We start from the raw sequence: 19,045 nt of genomic DNA, 5'->3' as shown, positions 1-19,045 counted from the left end.
CCAATAAGTCCTCACAATTTCTCACACACAATTCTGAAATGAAAACCACACCACGAGCAGGATAATGAATAACTTCAAGACTCCGGAGTCGTCTCTCAATCCCCACTAGTCGACACCTGCAGAATTATCCCCTACACCATCGAATTGGTGCACCGGGATTGTAATCACAAACCCGGTAAGCTTATAGCTCGTATGAGTAAAATGAAAATATAATTCGCATATCAATATATACGAAAAATCACAAATCAACAATTATAAATGTCCTCATGAGTCAATGGACGGCCAATCTGGTTGTCCCAAAAATATATGAAATGGAAGTGCTCATAAGAAATCGGACAACCCTTCTGGTTACCCAAAACATTTATAATACGGGTACTAATGAACGCTGGTACACATCTGTTACCCCTCACGTAGTACACCGCCGATATTGGGTAACCACCCGCTACCCAACATCTAAAACTATATGAGTACTCATGAGCCGATAACCACCTGTTACCTCACATGCAGTGCTCTGGCAGACAGACTAGAGCTCTAACTGTATCGTAACTTTCGCCCGGCCAAAGGCTAGGTTCCGACTTGCCAAACACGTACAATAATCTCACATCATATTGAACAAAAATCAAGTCCGAAGACAATCAACATTTTAACAATCTCCATGTTAAAATTCACGTACAATAATCTCACATCATATTGTACAAATCAAAATCACATGCTAGATAATATCTTTTCATCGAAATGACATCATCACGATAAAATCATAACAGTATATTATATAGCAAACTATATATATATGTACTTATTTACCATTTATACAATATATATATATAATCCATTATATCATATACATGTCATAATTCATAAACACGTCCGAAGACAAAACGTTTAACAACACATTAAAATCACGTACAATAATCACACCTCATATTATACAAATTAATTCACATGCTCGTCATATAATTCTCGTCATCGAAATGACCAATTCCAATGAATTCATAACAGTATATAAAATAGCAAACTATATATATAAGTACTTATTTACCATTTATACAAATATATATATTCCACTATATCATATACATGTCGTATTTCAATATTTAAAACTCTTGCGAAAATCTTGAACACCGCAAAGGTAGATTCGTAACTATGTGAGATTTTACTCACCTTATCGATTCGAGCGTAATTCCACAATTTCCGAAGATAATTCATTTCCTTGATTTATCGATCACCTTGAAAAGATAAGAAAAGGATTTAGAAACGTTTCGTAAACCTTTAAATGCCGAACCAGTAATAATCGGTTACTGTTCAGCAATTTTCGGGTTTACGAATTTACTGTTCACTGAGTACTATTCACCGTTTACTATTCACGTATTTACTATTCATGTATTACTGTACAAATACACATCCAATACGTATCTCTGTATGAGTATATACTGTTTACGTATTTCTGTACGTATAAATATTATTCAAATGTACGTACTGTCTCAGTAAATAATAATTACCGAATTACCCTTCCAAAATTACTTTTTACCTTTACTAAAAGTAATTTACATTTACATTTACCATACGTAAATAAAATTTACTTTTACTGTACGTAAATTACTTTTATATTCACCGTACGTAAAAATAAAATTTTACAATTTACTGTGTCGGAGTTACTGTTCAAGCGCCGCCGCACGTGGCGGCGCGTGGGATACACGCGCCACTTGCCGGCGACCGCGCGTGGGGCCCACGCGCCTACTCCGACGCCGGAGCGTATCATGCCACCTCCGCCCCAAAACTCATCCTCTCCTCCTCCTCTTCCTTCCTACGGTCTCAGACCACCCCTAGGCTATCCCACGCACCCCCACGCGCCATCCATGGCGGCGGAAATATCCTCCCTTTCCTCCTCCGCTCCTCCACCTCCGATCTACCTCAAAACCTCTCCAAAACATTCACAAATTCACCAACAAGCAATTTAACAATTGAATTAACCAAACCCTTACCTAAAACACGATTTGAAATCGTTGGAGTTCGTTGGTTGGATCGGACCGACTGTGCTCGGTTCCTGTGAGTCAAGCCGAAGCTTCACGGCGTCGCTGGAGTCCGTGCCTTGCTCGGAGGGAGGTCGCGTCGTGGTTGTGAGGCCGGCGGTGAGGAGCACGGAGGGCGGCGATTCGTCGTCGAGCCGAGAGGATGAGAGAGTTTTCGGGAGAGAGGAGAAAAGGAGGCGGGGAGAAAGAGGAAAGAAGGGGTTTCCAATTATGGGAACCATAGCTGAAAACATTTCCTTTTATACTAGTTTCCAAAATCGGAAACAAACTTCCGACATTAATAACTTTCGCGTCCGACGTCCGATTCGAACGCGTCACATGTCCACGCACTTGTATCGACGAGCTCTACAACTTTTGTGAAGGAAGCTTTCACAACCGAGCGACGAAATAAAAGTCGATATATACGTTGCGGAAACGTAACGTTTTTCTAATTAAATGTTCCGAGAACGTTTCCGTTTCTTGTTTCATAACGTCGCAACCAATCACATTCATTCTAATTAAAATTTGAAATTTTATAGAGTTCAAATCAAACCAAAAATTGTTTAAAAATTAGGGTTATTACATTTAATGAAATTTATCTTCTTAAAAAAACGAAATCGATGATGAAAAATGAAAAATAGGTAAAAATTTATCAAATAAGAAGAATTCATTTACCGTTTTTCATGTTTGAGAATTCATCTTCATGTAAGAATTTTTTAATAATCAATATTTATGGACCACTACAAATTTAGTGTGTCTTAGTACATACTAATTATATGTATTTTTTTAAAATCATATGAAATTATAAGATACCTTGAGTTAAGGGTATTTTAGTCACTTTGGGTTGTGTATTTAGTACAAAATTAAAATGAGAAATAAAATGAGTGGTGTATTGAGTAGTGAGTGTGTATTAAGTATTTAGTGGAGTGTATTTAAAATTTGTCCATCTTTAATTAGATCAAGTTCCGATCACATATATACATCCCGAGTTAGATCTATTTCTATTGTAGAAAATTCATTGTAAGATATAAGTGGGATTATAGGCCGAGGTATACTCACCAAAACTGCTTCCGTCGCCGATTTGGCTGTTGTTGGACTGTTGAGGTGGGTGTGGGTGACGATAAGAGTTCTGGAACCTGGATTAGATATCGCCACTGCTCTTTGCATTTGAATGCTAAAACCGCAACCTCGTGTATGATTTCTTCATGAAAGGAGGCGTCTGCCGTCTGCGCGCGTTTGGTTGCATGGGTCGATTTTTCGGTGATCTTTTTCCATCATTTTTCAATGGTGATCGAGATGGGATTTTATTTGCCTCAGAATTTTGGATACTTAAATTATGATGGCCAATGGGACGGGGTTTATGTTTACAATTTTGCTTCAGAATTACAGTGAAGATGTTTCAGTTTCTCAACATAGACGTGCTCTGAAATTTGGCCGCCTCGATTGATCAATGGGGCTTCTGCCACCATACCACATGGAAGCGCCAACTACGAAGCCCTCGAAAACGATTAGAACTAGGGGTGGGCATAAAACCGATTTAACAAGTAAAACCGACCGAATCAAAAATATAGTTTGAATAACCGAACCGAAGTAATATAATTTGGAGAATAGTGAAAACCGAACTGAAACCGGTTAAAATAGTTTGGATATGATTTAGGTGGTTGAACCGACCGCTTAAAAACCGAATCGATTGAATTTAAACAAAATACATCTAAAACTGTCTTTTAGCGTAGTGGTATGGCGCAAGGTTAATATATATTTGGTTATGGGTTCGAATCTTAGTTTGACATTTTAATAATTTATTTCATATATTTGTTTGATCTAAATATATACACACTATACATAAATATTAACAAAATATGTCTGTTGTAGTGGTTTGGGTGTTACAGCGCACTTAAGAGGTTGAGATATTGAATCATACCTCTTGTAAATTGCAAAAACATTTTACATTCTAATGTGGACTGAAACTGAACCGACCCGAATAGAAAATTCGGTCAAACCAAAATATTCAGCCCGACCCATTCAAATTCGGTGATCGGTTTGGAAATAAGAAACCGTTTGAAATGGTTTGGATTCGGTTTGGGCCTAAAACCAACCCGAACCGATAGATGCTCAGCCCTAATTAGAACCATTTACACTTTAGTCTAGGTTACAGTAGAATGTCGTGAATTTTGTTAAACAGCGACAAGCGTGGCCCGTGGACCAACTGTACCAATATTGTCCCAACTTAGCCACCTCACAGGTGTTGGGTTTTAATCACAAAAGGCCTCGGTACAATTAGTTATTATCCACCCACTTATAAGCTTTATTTTCTTTGTCACTTCTTAGATGTGGGATGTCTCATCTCCAACACGCCCCCTCACGTGCAACCTAATTTTTAGGTCTGCACGTGACAGATTAACATCCCACATACTGGGATGAAAGAAACTAAGGTCCAGTAACCAACGACACTTAGTGGCCATCCAATCGGAAATCCTCCGATGGCATGAAAAAGTGGCACCCAACTCGGGCCCACGAAAGATTGGAGGCGCGACTGGAGAGGGACCCGCTCTGATACCATGTTAAACAGCGACAATCGTGACCCGTGGACCAACTGTACCGATATTGTCCCAACTTAGTCATCTCACAGGTGTTGGGTTTTAATCACAAAAGGCCTCGGTACAATTGGTTATTATCCACCCACTTATAAGCATTATTTTCTTTGTCATTTTTTAGATGTGGGATCTCTTCTCTCCAACAAATTTGACTTACCCAAAATTAATTTTAGCTCCGTTCTTTATGTGATGGAAAAAAATATCTTATTTTGACTTACCCAAAATAGTGTAACGAGCTTTGGGGGACCAGAAATTGGAGCCATAGGAAACGAAAAACCTCGGTAAAAAATTTATCCACCTACTTTCATGCCTACAGTAGTGAGAGTGAACTTCACCGATCAACAAGACGACTATACGTGCAAAATTTTAAGCAAGCTAGTCAAACTTTTGAGAAGGGGGCACTTCTAAAGGATACTATGATCAATTCCCCAAGTTAGTGAGTGTTTGGAGCTATGCAAAATCTGCCAGTCATGCATGCGTTAGTACGTGGATCCATTACGTTACAATCTGGGCAAATTGAGAAGTTCTTTTCGAATGTTTCAGATTCAGTCATGACTAATTGGCCTTACTTGGATGTACCTCCAAAGGATTTCGCCTCGAGGGGATATAAAGCTATCTTCAATAGTTGGTACAAGTTGTAAAAATCTAACATGAAATCCTATGTCCATGTTTAAATTCTGCTGCGCTGATTGAAACTAAATCTCAATTTATTCTTGATAATCAGGAAAGATATAATATTTTGACATAATGTCCTAATAAAAATTACTCTCTTGATATAGAAAATTCTTTAAAAAACTGTATTATATCTGTCAAGAAAACTTTGTTTGGCAATTGTGCGGCACACTCTTTGATTAATTGGACTATATCTTGGCGAATTGAGTTTGTAGCACTCGCCAATAATTACATGGTTCAATTCCATTTGTTGTAAGGCCTGGCTTGCCTGATCGAATAAGAAAATTGTTAATCTCTGGACCATTGGTGTATGTTTTTGACTAGGTTAGGTCTAAACTCTCAATATCACGCGCTAGCTCAGCTCGCTTTCACAGTTTCTCTTTCACCGGCAGCTCAATGACAGATTAGGCCGGCCGCCAGGAACGACCTTAATTAAGCTTCTTATATATGGTAAGGTCGACAAAGACTAAAGTTCTAACCTTAATATGCCTTTTTCCTCTTCCCAATTAGTTTTATTCCCTGGTGCTTGTAATTGCTTGGTATCGGAATCACCGATTCACCTACATTTTTTTAAGAATCAGAACAGAACAATTATTCTCGTCTTACATATTGGCCTTGTTTATTTGTTTCACACTTTCACTCTCACTCAATTTTATCCAAGTCTGATCATCCTCTTCTTGCAGCAGCATCTGCAATTTTTTTTTTAGTTGGTAAATTCCTTCTATGGTAAATGAGGTATGATCAATCGGACATTTTGGTACTTAATATTTTAAATATGATAGTTTGGTATTTGAAGTTATGTTTTATACGACACTTTAATACTTATGTTGACTAATAAAAAGATAAAATAGACGTTTAAATATATTATTTATAAAATACAATAAAAACATGTTTTTAATTTATGTGTTTATTATTCTCAAATTTTAATCATTTTATGTGTTTAAGTTAACATTGTTTGATCATGTTAATAGTATAAGTCAATTTTATGTTTATGAAATTTAATCTTCTCACAAACTACTCCACAAAGCTATATTTAATTAATTAAAGATATTCTCGTGAGTATTTAAATCACACATTCTAGATTTCCTAAATAAAAATCCAATTTTCACCTTTAATTAAAGGTTAAAATTAATTTATGTTTATTTTATTGCAAATGATACAAAAAATAATGAATACCAACGTGATAGAAATTAGTTTTGAACCCATAAAATTCTATTTTTATTTTTATTTTAATAAATAATATGTAAATGTCAATTTTACTCTCTATATTTAACAAATAAGTGAACATAAGTAATAAAATGTCACATAAAATCGAACTTCATACTAAATGGTGCTCTTTGAAATATTAGGTACTAAAATGTCATATTGAAGTCCTAGCTACATGGGTTGTTGGCTGCATGCATGGGTACGTATCCCTAGCTACACCATTCTGGATATGATACATTAATGCCCAGAAGTTTATCTCGAGAAGATGACCTTACTTCATATCCACTTTACCATTTGGCTTTCATATATGAAGCTAGCTGGCTCATTTGGTTGTTAACTAATTTTGTTAATCTTTGAACAATTTTCCTTAAATAGTGGACTCTAGCTCTTTTTGTTTTTATTCTTTGAATAGTTTTGCTTTTATAGTAAACTCTAGCTCGGTTGTTGTTGATAGCTACGAAATGCGTATAACATATATTTTCTTATTTTCTCTTCCTATTGATCCATCGAGGGAATGCAGTAGGTGATGAAAACTGTAGAAATCGATGTTTCTAAGCTATTGAAAGACCTGACAAAGGAAAGACTTGTATTAATTGATCGAAGAAGACTTATATTTCAACAAAATAAATATGGATTTGTCCGGACACATCATGATCGCAATCTTTTTTCCTCATAAACTATTTCACCATACTCGATTGTTGGCATAGGTTTATGCCTAGTCATAATCAGTGCAACTATTAACACACTTAGACTCAAAAGCAACCCAATCCCACAGTACATGCATGGAGCCAGCTACGCCAGTTGTGTAACGAGCCACCATGCGGCTAAAACCAACTACGGACGCGCCCACACGCGCATCTCAAGGGAAGTTTCAGTGAACACCTCAACTAGATTAAGTCTCATATCGGAGGATGAGTGAATGATCTGTCTTCAACTCAACTATTAAAGGTCAGACCCTTGACCTCATAAGGTAAGCAATCCCGACTATTTAATGTTACTCTGCATAAATTGCTACCTATCTTACTTAAGCATCGGAGAGTCAAAAAACACGTTGTTGTGGTCTCCACTTTGACAAGTTGTGCTACTTGTGACAGGAAAGAGAGCAAGGAGCACGGCGCAGTCAGTGTATGAGTAATGGAGTATATTGCAACAACGCAATATACACATTATATAAAGTTGGGGCAAGTTTAAGTGATCGACATTAATTTGTACGTATACTTGTAGATGGAGAATATATATACAAATTAGTCACAATGTTCGATCAAATAATTTCACATAGCCTTACCATTCATCATAGCACTAAATAAACAAAATTATCGATCATCTTTCAAATAATCGATCATGAAACTCCTAGCTAGCTATATGTAAAGATGTTCTCACTCAAAATTCATCTTGCTTGAACCATGATTTTAATTCTCTCTCTCATTGAGTAATATCGATTAGCGTTACGAATATTAGCACTAAGCAAAATATTCACTGCTATTTTTTCCACTTATAAGGGTGCTCCTCTATCCACGCTATGGAGAAGATAAGTGTGCACATACCTAACCTTAAAATGATTATGCATTATGCAAAATTAATCATTTTTCCAATTAAAAATATGAAGTGCCCCCAATTCAAACTTTGACAGATTCTTCATTATTTGCAGCAGGAATATTGTATTTTCACTAATAGGGTCGTCAAACCTCTACCATCAATCTGATAATGATGGTTCTGGTTCTACTTATATTAGTATAAATTGTGTTTGAATAGACTTAGGGATAACATGTTTAATGTATAAGTCTGTTAAACAATTAATAAACTTATTATTTGTTAAAAGAAAATTTTAGTAACCATACATGAAGTTTGATCCACTACATATAAAATCTTGTACATTAAGTTCTAGATCATATAAGTTTTGGTATATGAAATTACCGAGTAAATATAAGTGGAGGACGTTAGTAGTTTGTATGACAACTGTCATATTTTGAGGGATAAAATAGTCTTTCTGTCTCCACTTCATCCAATTCGCCTCGTACCGCACTCTCCTTTGCTTGTAACCACCACCACCGTCGACACCTCCGCTCCCAACCTCACCACCAGTCTCTACCACACCGACTTAGCCTTCCTCGAACACCACAACCACTGGCTACTGGCTTCTCCAACGGAGGTTGTTGCGGCGGCGACTGGGGCGGTTTACTTACTCCGCTTAAACCAGCTTCACCCTCCTGAGGAAGTAGATTTTACAAGTGGTGATACTATCCTCGTAGGAGAACCTCGACCTCAAGCTCTTCGCAGATCGCAATCCATGTTGTATGGGTCCCTGACGACGAGCTCGAGCGACTCGTTCTAGACCGGGTGAGGTCGTTGCACTTTGGTGGTAGAATCAGTGGTCGGGATTATAATTGGAGTTGATTTTGGTGGGTGTGGATTTGTAAGAAATGGAGGGGATGTAGTGGTCGTGAATCGTGATTATGGAGGAAGAGATGATGGTATGATCACTGGAGAGAGAGAGAGAGAGAGAGAGAGAGAGAGAGAGATTGGAGGGGGCGTGCGTTTGCAGGTCACGACAGACAGAGAATGAGTTAGATGAGAGATTAAGAATGCAAATACTAAATTACCCTTTGACAAATGAATATTAACATGAAGTTAATGGTGTTCTTAACGTCATGTACTTGTGCTTAGACGAATTTGAAACTTCATGCACGAAAATATATGTTTCGAACTTTAGTGTATATAAATTTAGAGTGGACCAAACTTCATGTCACATTTTTGAAAATTTTCCTTTATTTTAACTTTAATTGAGTTGTATATAATTTTGTGCGTAGTTATTGATAATGATGTATGTTGTGCACGTCAAATGCTTCGCACACAAATTTGCACACATTTGGTAACTTTTGACTGGACTCGTATTTGACAAATAACATACACAACTTGAATTCGATTCTCACCTTACTTTGAATAAATGAAAAAAATTGTCCTCAACATAAAAAAGAAAAAAGAAGAAGAAACCAGTGATGTGCATGGCATGGGACAAAGAACAACATGTTAGCTTCCTTATACTATAGATAAAACGCGTGAAACGAATCCAGTTATAGACTACAGTAAAAGCTCAAGGATAGAAGACCACCAGTTTGGTCGTTGGTTGTGGATATTCAACATTTTCTAGCACAAAGAGCACAATCTTCTACATAGAAGCTGCTGGGCATATAAATCCACAGCATCAGCATGCCTCTCTTAAACTTGCCCTCAAAGTCAAACTAAGAATCTTAATAACTCCCAAGTTGCAATGAGCTAATCTATGACACCAATGATCAATCTCATCCCCATACATAAAAACACTAGGGGTCCCCCTGTAATGTAGTTGACAATAAATTAGAATTGTGAGCCAAAATGGACCCAATGCTGCAGCCTCTATAGTCTATATAGATTTGATCCCACATACCATTAACTGGTCAACTTTTGCAAAACCATGGGAGGTGTTCCAAGGCCTCATCTTCTTCTTCTCCCTCTGCTTCACATTTTCTTGCTTTCCTGGCTGCCATTGAAGGCAATCTCATCACCCACAACACAAGCAGAGGCTTTGGTTAGCTGGAAGAGCAGCTTTGGTTCTTCCCCACCTTCTCTAAGTTCATGGTCACTCACAAACATCAACAGCCTGTGCAACTGGACCTCCATTGTCTGTGACCCCAAAACCAAGGAAGTTTCTCAGATTGACCTCTCAAACTTCAACCTTTCTGCAACACTGTCAGGATTGGACTTCACCCAGTTTCTGAATCTCACCCATTTCAACCTCAATAGCAACAATTTCACAGGGGCAATTCCATCTGCCATTGGCAACCTCACCAAGCTCACAACTTTGGATTTGGGCAACAATCTTTTTGGATATGAAGTGCCTGTGGAAATGGGGAGGCTAACCCAGGTTGAGTATTTCAGTGTCCACAACAACAATCTCACTGGTGTCATTCCGTATCAGCTGGATAGTCTCAAAAAGGTACAATATTTGCTTCTTGGAAGTAACTACTTAGAGCCTGCTGATTGGTCTAAATTTTCAGGCTTTCATGTGTTGACATACCTTGATCTTTCTTTCAATAGTTTAGACTCAGAGTTCCCAGAATTTATATCTGAATGTAGGAACTTGACATTCTTGGATTTGTCTCAAAATGCTTTGACTGGCCATATACCAGAAGTGGTACTTACCAATCTAGTCAATCTTGAATATCTCAATCTCACAAATAACCATTTCCAAGCCCCAATGCCATATAACTTTCCCAACCTTAAACACCTTTATTTGGGAGTGAACAACTTTAGTGGTCCAATTCCTGAAGGTATAGGTTCCATGTCTGGTCTTGAAACTATGGAGCTGATTACCAATTTCTTTGAAGGAAAAATCCCATCATCTATAGGCCAACTCAAGAAGCTTCAGCACCTTGATTTTTCAGGGAATTTCTTAAATTCCTCAATACCCTCTGAGCTTGGTGATTGTACCAACCTCACTTTCTTGGCATTGGCTTTGAACAAACTCAGTGGGGCATTGCCTCTGTCCTTATCAAAGTTGACCAACTTGGTGAATTTGGGTTTATCTGACAATCAATTAACTGGACCAATATCGCCTTCTCTTCTCTCCAATTGGACTGGAATAGTCTCTATTCAATTCCAAAACAATAGTTTCAGTGGGAACATTCCAGCTGAAATTGGCATGTTGACAAATCTTGATCTCCTCTTTCTGTACAAAAATAATTTCACTGGCCCAATTCCATCAGAGATAGGAAACATGCAAGCTATGACAAACTTGGATCTTTCGAGTAACCGGCTCTCCGGGCCGATTCCTATGTCATTCTGGAATCTCACTAACCTTATGAGTATACAGCTTTTCTCCAATAACCTCAGTGGTACAATCCCCCCGGAGATTGGGAACATGACTTTATTGTCTGTCTTTGATGCCAATACAAACCAACTTGAAGGAGAGTTGCCAGATACCATTTCTCTCCTCACCAAACTTCAGAGCTTTTCTGTGTTCACCAATAAGTTGTCCGGTACTATTCCTAGTGACTTTGGGAAAAATAGTCCTGGCTTGGGATATCTTAGCTTTTCAAACAACAGCTTCTCTGGAGAATTGCCACCGGAGTTGTGCAGTGGATTTTCTTTGCAACAATTCACGGTGAATATCAACAACTTCACAGGACCATTACCTGCGTGCTTGAGAAATTGTACTGCATTAACTAGAGTCCGGCTTGATAAGAACCAATTCACCGGAAATATTACCAATGCGTTTGGTGTCCATCCTAGTCTTGAAGAAATTTACCTTAGTCACAACAAGTTTGTTGGTGAACTCTCACCAGATTGGGGAGAGTGCATAAACATCACCGACATGCGTATGGATGGAAACCGAATTTCTGGTCAAATTCCACCTGAGCTTCTGAAGTTGGCCAATTTGCAGTATCTAGCACTAGGTTCTAATGAATTCAGTGGGGAGTTTCCAGTTGGTATTGGGAATCTAAGCTTGTTGTTCACTCTCAATCTCAGCAGGAACCACTTCACAGGAACCATCCCACAGATCCACCGATTGACTAAGCTTGAGACTCTTGATTTGTCTGATAACAATTTTACAGGGGTAATACCAGCGGAAGCTGGCACATTTTTGAGGTTGACAAGCTTAAATTTGAGCCACAACAAGTTATCTGGTGAAATACCGGCAGAGGTTGGTAACTCAAAATTGAGTTACTTGTTGGATCTTAGCAGCAATTTGCTCTCAGGAGACATACCTTCAAACTTGGGCAAGCTTACACAGTTGGTGATTTTCAATGTCTCACATAACAATCTGTCTGGAAAAATACCATCAGCAGTCTCTGACATGCTTAGTCTAGACAGCTATGACTTTTCTTTCAACAACTTGACTGGTCCAATCCCAACTGGTGGAATTTTCCAAACAGCACCGGCAAATGCTTTTGTTGGCAACTCTGGTTTGTGTGGAGGAGCAGGACTAACTGCATGCAATTCCTCTGGTGGAAAGTCCAACAAGAACAAGAAAGTTCTTATTGGAGTCCTTGTTCCTATTTGTGGTTTATTAATGATTGTGACTGTTATTGCAATGATCCTTATATTCCGAAAGAAACCTGAGCCGCATGATGAGGAAACCAAAGGTTCTAAGAAGTCTGAGAGTTTTGATTCAAACATCTGGGAAAGAGAAGTAAAATTTACGTTTGGGGAAATTGTGAAGGCCACAGAGGACTTTGATGAGAAGTACTGCATTGGAAAAGGAGGGTTTGGAAGGGTTTACAAAGCCGAGCTGCTTTCAGGTCAAATTGTTGCAGTCAAGAAACTTAACATGTCTGATTCTAGTGATATTCCAGCAATAAATCGACAAAGTTTTGAGAATGAAATTCGAACTTTGACACATGTCAGGCACCGGAACATCATCAAGCTATTTGGGTTCTGTTCAAGGAGAGGTTCCATGTTCTTGGTGTATGAGTATTTAGAGAGAGGCAGTCTTGGAAAAGCATTGTATGGAGTTGAAGGGAATGCAGAACTTGACTGGGCTACAAGGGTCAGAATTGTGCAAGGACTAGCTCATGCTCTTTCATACCTGCACAATGACTGCTCTCCACCAGTTGTACACCGGGATGTTTCTATCAACAATGTGCTGCTGGAATGGGATTTTGAGCCCCGGCTATCAGATTTCGGAACCGCAAGACTGCTGAGCCCGGATTCATCCAACTGGACCAGTGTTGCTGGTTCTTATGGCTACATGGCACCTGGTATTGTAACACTAACTTTTGTTCATTATTGGCTTATCTTTATGTGACTAGGATATTGCTGTGGCTTATTGTGTTTTTTTCTTTATGCACAGAGCTCGCATACACTATGAAGGTGACGGATAAGTGTGATGTATACAGCTTTGGAGTACTGGCACTAGAAGTCCTGATGGGAAGGCACCCAGGGGAAATGCTAGAAGCTCTACAAGAGTCATCGAAAACATTGCAGGACAACACAGAAATGCTTTTGAAAGATGTGATAGACCAAAGGTTGGAGCCTCCAGCTGGTGAATTGGCAGAAGCAGTGGTGTTTGTGGTGAGCATAGGCTTGGCTTGCACACGTTCCCGTCCTGAGTTACGACCCACAATGCGTTTTGTGGCACAAGAACTATCGGCTCGGACACAGCCTTACCTTTCTGAACCATTTGGTATGTTAACTATCAACAAACTCACTGGTCTTCAAAAATAGAAAGGAATGATATTAGTAGCTATATGTTTGTCAACCTGATATTTATGTGACTGTATTATAGATGTCTTGAAAGAATAATCTTTGGGGGTTAGCCCAGGTTAAGTATTACTTGTACCGTATAGTGTATAACCTCAGTTTAGAGATACTAGTTTCATATACAAGTTGCTTCTACATTTCTCCTGCTAAACCTCAAGTCCCCAAATATGCAGAAATCCTTTTTTCAAATGGTTTCTGGTGAAGTCATAGCTTTCAAACAGCTTGCTCCCACTGAATTTCATAAATTATTTAGTAAGAAATGTTTAGACACTAAGGAATCACATCAGACCTGTCTTTTTTTAATTTTGACTAAACGAGATACTTTGCACCTAATCAAACCTTATGTTCTTGTTCAAAGTTGACTTTTAAAGGTAATAATTCTTCCATACTTCAGGCTGGTTTCAGTGCTTAGAAGCCATGACTTTAATAAAAATAAGATATCATCGAAGAAAACAGTGTTTGGAGGTCTCTCTGAACATTAGTGAATGTATAGATAGTGTAATATACAAATCACCACCTTAGAATATTGATATTAACAAAAAAAAAAAAAGCAAAATTTGTTTTACTTTAATGACAATCAATGAAGGTAAAGAAAAGACACCAACAGCATTGGCTTCCCATCGTAAAATCAGCATCGTCGAAGCTTAGCAGTCCACCCCACATTGTTTAAGAATTGGTCCAGTTTGCTTAGCTAAGAAGGGATCGATTCTTACCCAAACCAATGAGAAGATGGAGGCAAGAAGAACTGACCAAAGTACCACAATTGTGGGAGTCCTGTTTTGCCTTCCCATCAAACCTTTGAGGAAAGGGTAGAGATGAACAATGACCCAGAAGGCAAAGAAGAGCTTTCCGAACAACGGACCCCATGAGCCGTAGCCATTGTTAATGGCATCAGAAACTCCGGCCACAACACCCACCATGTTCAAGATGATTAGGGTGGTTGGTGGTATGAGAAGTGTAGTCCATTTGAACAGGTAGAGTTCCCCAAACTCAGCATCTTCTGCTGCTTTTGATGTGACTGTAAAGTTGGTGTCAACTCCAGCAAGGACTTTGAGGAGACCTTGGAAGACTGCAAAAAGATGTGCAGAGACGCCACCAATAACCCAAAACTGCTCATTACGCCACAAGTCTTCGATGCTAACACCGCTCCATCTGAGCTCTAGCACACTGGTTGCAATGATGGAGAGGAAAAGAGCCAAGAACCATGCACTGGCAAAGTTGTTCAGCTGCAAAGAATAACATGTTAATTAGAAATAAAGATGGTGACATTTAGTTTGAGTTTTCAGTTGACCTTCAATGATGTCCAAAAGTACTTACTGTGGGGATGATGAACTTCCCAGTCAAAAGACAAACAGCTGGAATAGTACAATAGGCAAGTAAGGGAATGGAAGTGAAAGGGTAGACAATGGTGTTGATGTAGGCAAGTCTCTCCAGCAATTTCAGCTTTCCTCCCCAGGCATACCATAAGGGGCAGTGACGACTGAGGAAGATTTCGACAGAGCCAAGCGCCCATCTCAGAACTTGGTGCAGACGATCTGACAGATTGATAGGAGCTGATCCCTTGAAAGCTGGTCTCTTTGGCACACAGTAGACTGACTTCCATCCTCTACAATGCATTTTAAAGCCAGTCAAAATATCTTCTGTAACTGAACCATAAATCCACCCAATCTGCAAAGAGAAACAAACAAGCTAATCATTTAGTTCTGTAGTCTCCACATGAAATTTTCAGTCTGCAAATATAGAGAAATGATATTCATAATTCTAGTTACCTCTCTTCCCCATTCAGTTTTTTCTTCATAGCCACAACTTATAACATGAATGGCCTCCTTAACAAGTGCGGTGCTATTGATCCCTTCAGGAAGCCCACCATTTTCCATGAGAGTGGAAGCAATGAAAACCGGGGATTGTCCAAATCTTTTCTCAAAGTTTTTCTGTGACATGAGAGATGATTTCTCCAACTCATCATAACCTTCAAACCCTTCTTCAATCTCTTCAAGATCAAACATTGGTCCCCTCCCTTTCCTCACATAGTTCTTCCCCATCATTTTCTTCTTCTTCTTTGAGTAGAGTCCCCCAAGAAGACTTCTCATTCCACCCTTCTTAGACTTGGACTTCTTTGAACCCCCACGACAGCAGCCACAGAAGCACCATGAAGGCCAGCAGTCGCATGTCATCTTAGGTCGTTTTTCTGACACTGGTGGATCATAACCATACAATGCCTGCCTATTGAAGACACATCCTGTGCCAACATATACCGGTCCTTGGATACCATCTAGACCTTTCATGTTGATCTATCACCATAACACAGTTGAAGCATTGAGATAAAAAAAAATTATGAAGAGAATTTTGTATTTCAATAAAGGATGTTAATTTTAAAATAAAGCTCTAGTGTTACTTACATCGAAAAACACAACGTTCCGATTAGCATATCTGTCATGATGATCAATACCATCAAACCTTTGTGGGAACTGAACATAGCAGAGCTTCTTTCCAAGTTGGGGATCCATTAGGAAGCACATAGCTTCTCTTATAGCCTTGCTGTTGTTGATGTAGTGGTCACAATCCAAATTCAACATGAATGGTGCATTAGAAAGAACTGCAGAGACTCGAACCTGTTGATCATATCCAAATTTTAAACATTGCTGAATGCACCAGCCTCACCTCAATAGCACTACACATTAAGTTTACACCAACTTACCATAGCGTTCATGGCACCAGCTTTCTTGTGATGTTGATATCCGGGACGTTTCTCACGGGAAACATACACAAGACGTGGAAGTTCCTTACCATCCACATCCAATGCTCCTTCACTTCCCAGATAAACCTGCAAACAAGAACAATGTTCACAGCGACTCAACTAGTGAAAGCAAACGATTTTGTAAGAATTTTCTTTTATTTTTCCTCTCTACAAGTAAAGCTAAAGAGTAAACACCAATTGAAACAGACAAGAAGTATATAACTGTCATACCTGAATCATTCCGGGATGATCACGAGTGTTGTTCCCAGGCCATGGAGTACCATCCTGCATCACCCATCCTTCTTCAGGTTTCTTCATAGCATTTGCTACCAATGCATTAATTCTCACTTTGAATTCTTCGTACTCTCTCTGCAGTACCACACAAAAAAAATTCTATGTTAGACAATATATTTTTCTAGTAAATATTTCGCAACAATATAGTGAAAGACCAAATTAGTTTCTTCATCTCGTGTTCTTCTCACCTTCATGGCTCTGCGCTCCTTGACAAAGTTTGGATGAACCTTGTCCTTCAAGTAATCAATCTTCTGAGAGAAATAGAACTCAGGAGCCCTTGGCTCAATGACATGCTTTTTGCAAAATGGCACCCATCTTCTAGCAAACTCAGCAGTCTCAGATAGTGCATCAAAAAGGAGCATTGAAGCACCATCATCCGAAATATAACAGCACACCTTGTCAACCGGGTAGTCAACAGCTAAGATGGAGAGAATCGTGTTTGCGGTAATGATTGGAGGCTCCTTGAGAGGGTCCACTGAACTCACATATACATCAACTGGAGCTAGAGTGTTAGGCTCACCCTCACGCTCGAACCTCAAGGTCAGGCGGTCCAAGTAAGTTTCTCGGTTGACAGGTTGCCATTTTGGGAACTGATCAAGTACCCAAGAGAGTGCAAACCATATCTCACAAATCACAGATATGAGCCACAAGGGATAAGCATCATAGGCTGGTGTTAAGATACGGAAATGGAAGAAGAAGGCTAGAATCACAAGCCTGATGACAATGACTATGCGGTAAGGGCTGATTTTGCTCGAGGCAATGGGGACTTTTCGCCACAGTGGTTGACGAGCCTCAGCAAGTCTGCAAGAAGTTTGATAGTTGAACAAGTTAAAATAAAGCTACTACTGCATCACTCAACAAGATTTGGTAAAAAAAACTTATGGAGTATAGCTAAAGTTTATGAAATGAACTTACAGAAAGTCATCTTCTAGGCCTTGATCATCATCATTTGCATCATCGTTGTTCACCAAACCTCTCTTTTCTTGCCTCACTTTCCACTTCTCCACTCTGTCTTTCCATTCTGCACTGCCCAATACGTCTCTGTCGCCTTCAAAATCCTTAACTACAGAGCCAAAAAAAAAGACATATTTCAACATGCAATTTCCCTAAAGTCCCCTTTGATTATGGTAATATAAATCATTCAATCCTTACCACTTCCTTGAACAGAGAAAGGTTGATTATTGGCCTGCCATTTCTGTTGATTATGGTCTCCATTCTCCTGAAAAAGTTGCCAAGAGATCACTATAATTGGGACCTTAATAAGTTAAGATCACTCCTAGTGCACCTTCGAACAACAAAAAGTAGACGAGATTAATTACCGAAGGAATATCAATGGCATGATTTTTTTCATCAACAGATTCATGATCATTGTGATTCTTTACAATCTGAAACTCCTCATCAAAATCATCTGCATCAAAGTCTTCGTCGTCTCCAGCAACTCTAGGGCAACCTACAATATTTATTTATGATTTCCAAGGTAGCATATATCATCATATATAACCATAGAAATAAAAAAGATGTGACTTGAGTCCTCATACTCAAGTACCTCTGTGACGCTTATATCGAGTGTTACACTGAGGGCAATACAGGGTACCTTCACTCCTCTCATAATCATAACAAGGCCTACAAACTGGGAAGCCACACACATGACATGCCACAAACAACTCCCCATCTTCTTTGTATCCTATATCATCTCCACAAACTCTGCACACTTTCGGCACCGACTGCCGCGTTGGAGGCCGGTTCTGCATCAAAAGCAACAAGTTAACATCTTGTGGCTGTTGTGGTGATATCATGAAAGCTCAGGCTAAGCTATAGAAGTAATACCTCTTCAGTGGCTCGTACTGCATGGAGTTCATCTTCGCCCTGGTCGTGAGAACCAGTATACAAGCCTGCCATGGAGTTTGAGGCCAGGGCAAGCAATGCAACCAAAACTAAAGAGATGTCTCTGATCCAAAGATGGATGGTGAGAGGAGGAAAGGGAAGGAGGGCATTATATTGATATGTTTGGGGCTTGTAAAGGAATAATATTGGTGTGTGTGTGTGTGTGTGTGTGCTCTCTACCTAATGTGAGTTGGGAAGTCATTGGTTTGAGTCTAAGAGACGTTATTCATGAAACTACAGGTGAGAGAGTCATTGGGTTTGCTTGGTAAGTTAAAGATCTCCATGGCTAGTTAGCTTAGAATCAAAGGTGTCTCTGAAGTAGACACCAAACTTTCTTCTTTTTTAAATAAACAACAAAATAGATATACAGACACCTGCTGCATCTGTCGTCACTCCTCTGTGACATGACA

General features: G+C 39.1%; 2 protein-coding genes across 3 annotated transcripts; one reads left to right on the top strand and one right to left on the bottom strand.

Annotated features, from left to right (window-relative positions):
* The first annotated feature begins 9,903 nt into the window (after positions 1-9,903).
* LOC126784902 (MDIS1-interacting receptor like kinase 2-like) lies at positions 9,904-13,855 on the top strand. 2 transcript variants are annotated; one of them, XM_050510447.1, is made up of 3 exons: positions 10,313-10,454; positions 10,595-13,218; positions 13,311-13,855. In XM_050510447.1, exons 2-3 carry the CDS (start codon positions 10,716-10,718, stop codon positions 13,682-13,684), a joined length of 2,877 nt encoding a protein of 958 aa, XP_050366404.1. In that variant the 5' UTR covers positions 10,313-10,454; positions 10,595-10,715; the 3' UTR covers positions 13,685-13,855. The 2 variants fall into 2 exon arrangements, with proteins under 2 accessions (XP_050366403.1, XP_050366404.1); XM_050510446.1 differs by having other exon boundaries at positions 9,904-13,218.
* Positions 13,856-14,163: 308 nt separating this feature from the next.
* LOC126784903 (cellulose synthase A catalytic subunit 4 [UDP-forming]) lies at positions 14,164-18,953 on the bottom strand. Its single transcript, XM_050510448.1, has 12 exons — positions 18,579-18,953; positions 18,298-18,496; positions 18,071-18,201; positions 17,904-17,970; positions 17,667-17,814; positions 16,940-17,552; positions 16,689-16,826; positions 16,419-16,544; positions 16,120-16,332; positions 15,490-16,011; positions 15,038-15,388; positions 14,164-14,946 (listed from the first exon to the last, which is right to left on the bottom strand). Exons 1-12 carry the CDS (start codon positions 18,648-18,650, stop codon positions 14,365-14,367), a joined length of 3,162 nt encoding a protein of 1,053 aa, XP_050366405.1. The 5' UTR covers positions 18,651-18,953; the 3' UTR covers positions 14,164-14,364.
* Positions 18,954-19,045: the final 92 nt, after the last annotated feature.

The sequence above is a fragment of the Argentina anserina genome, chromosome 2 (genome assembly GCF_933775445.1).
Source record: "Argentina anserina chromosome 2, drPotAnse1.1, whole genome shotgun sequence".
In the NCBI taxonomy this organism is placed as follows: Eukaryota; Viridiplantae; Streptophyta; class Magnoliopsida; order Rosales; family Rosaceae; genus Argentina; species Argentina anserina.
This window is presented reverse-complemented; position numbering and strand designations above follow the sequence as displayed.

Bases quoted from the DNA above. Each gene is read 5' to 3' on its own strand.
- LOC126784902 (XM_050510446.1), top strand. From the start codon at position 9,933: ATGGGAGGTGTTCCAAGGCCTCATCTTCTTCTTCTCCCTCTGCTTCAC. The intron at 13,219-13,310 runs GTATTGTAACAC...CTTTATGCACAG, and splicing joins TTATGGCTACATGGCACCTG to AGCTCGCATACACTATGAAG.
- LOC126784903 (XM_050510448.1), bottom strand. From the start codon at position 18,650: ATGGCAGGCTTGTATACTGGTTCTCACGACCAGGGCGAAGATGAACTC. The intron at 18,202-18,297 runs GTACTTGAGTAT...TAAATATTGTAG, and splicing joins TCGATATAAGCGTCACAGAG to GTTGCCCTAGAGTTGCTGGA. The intron at 16,545-16,688 runs GTATGACAGTTA...TCTTGTTTGCAG, and splicing joins ATCATCCCGGAATGATTCAG to GTTTATCTGGGAAGTGAAGG.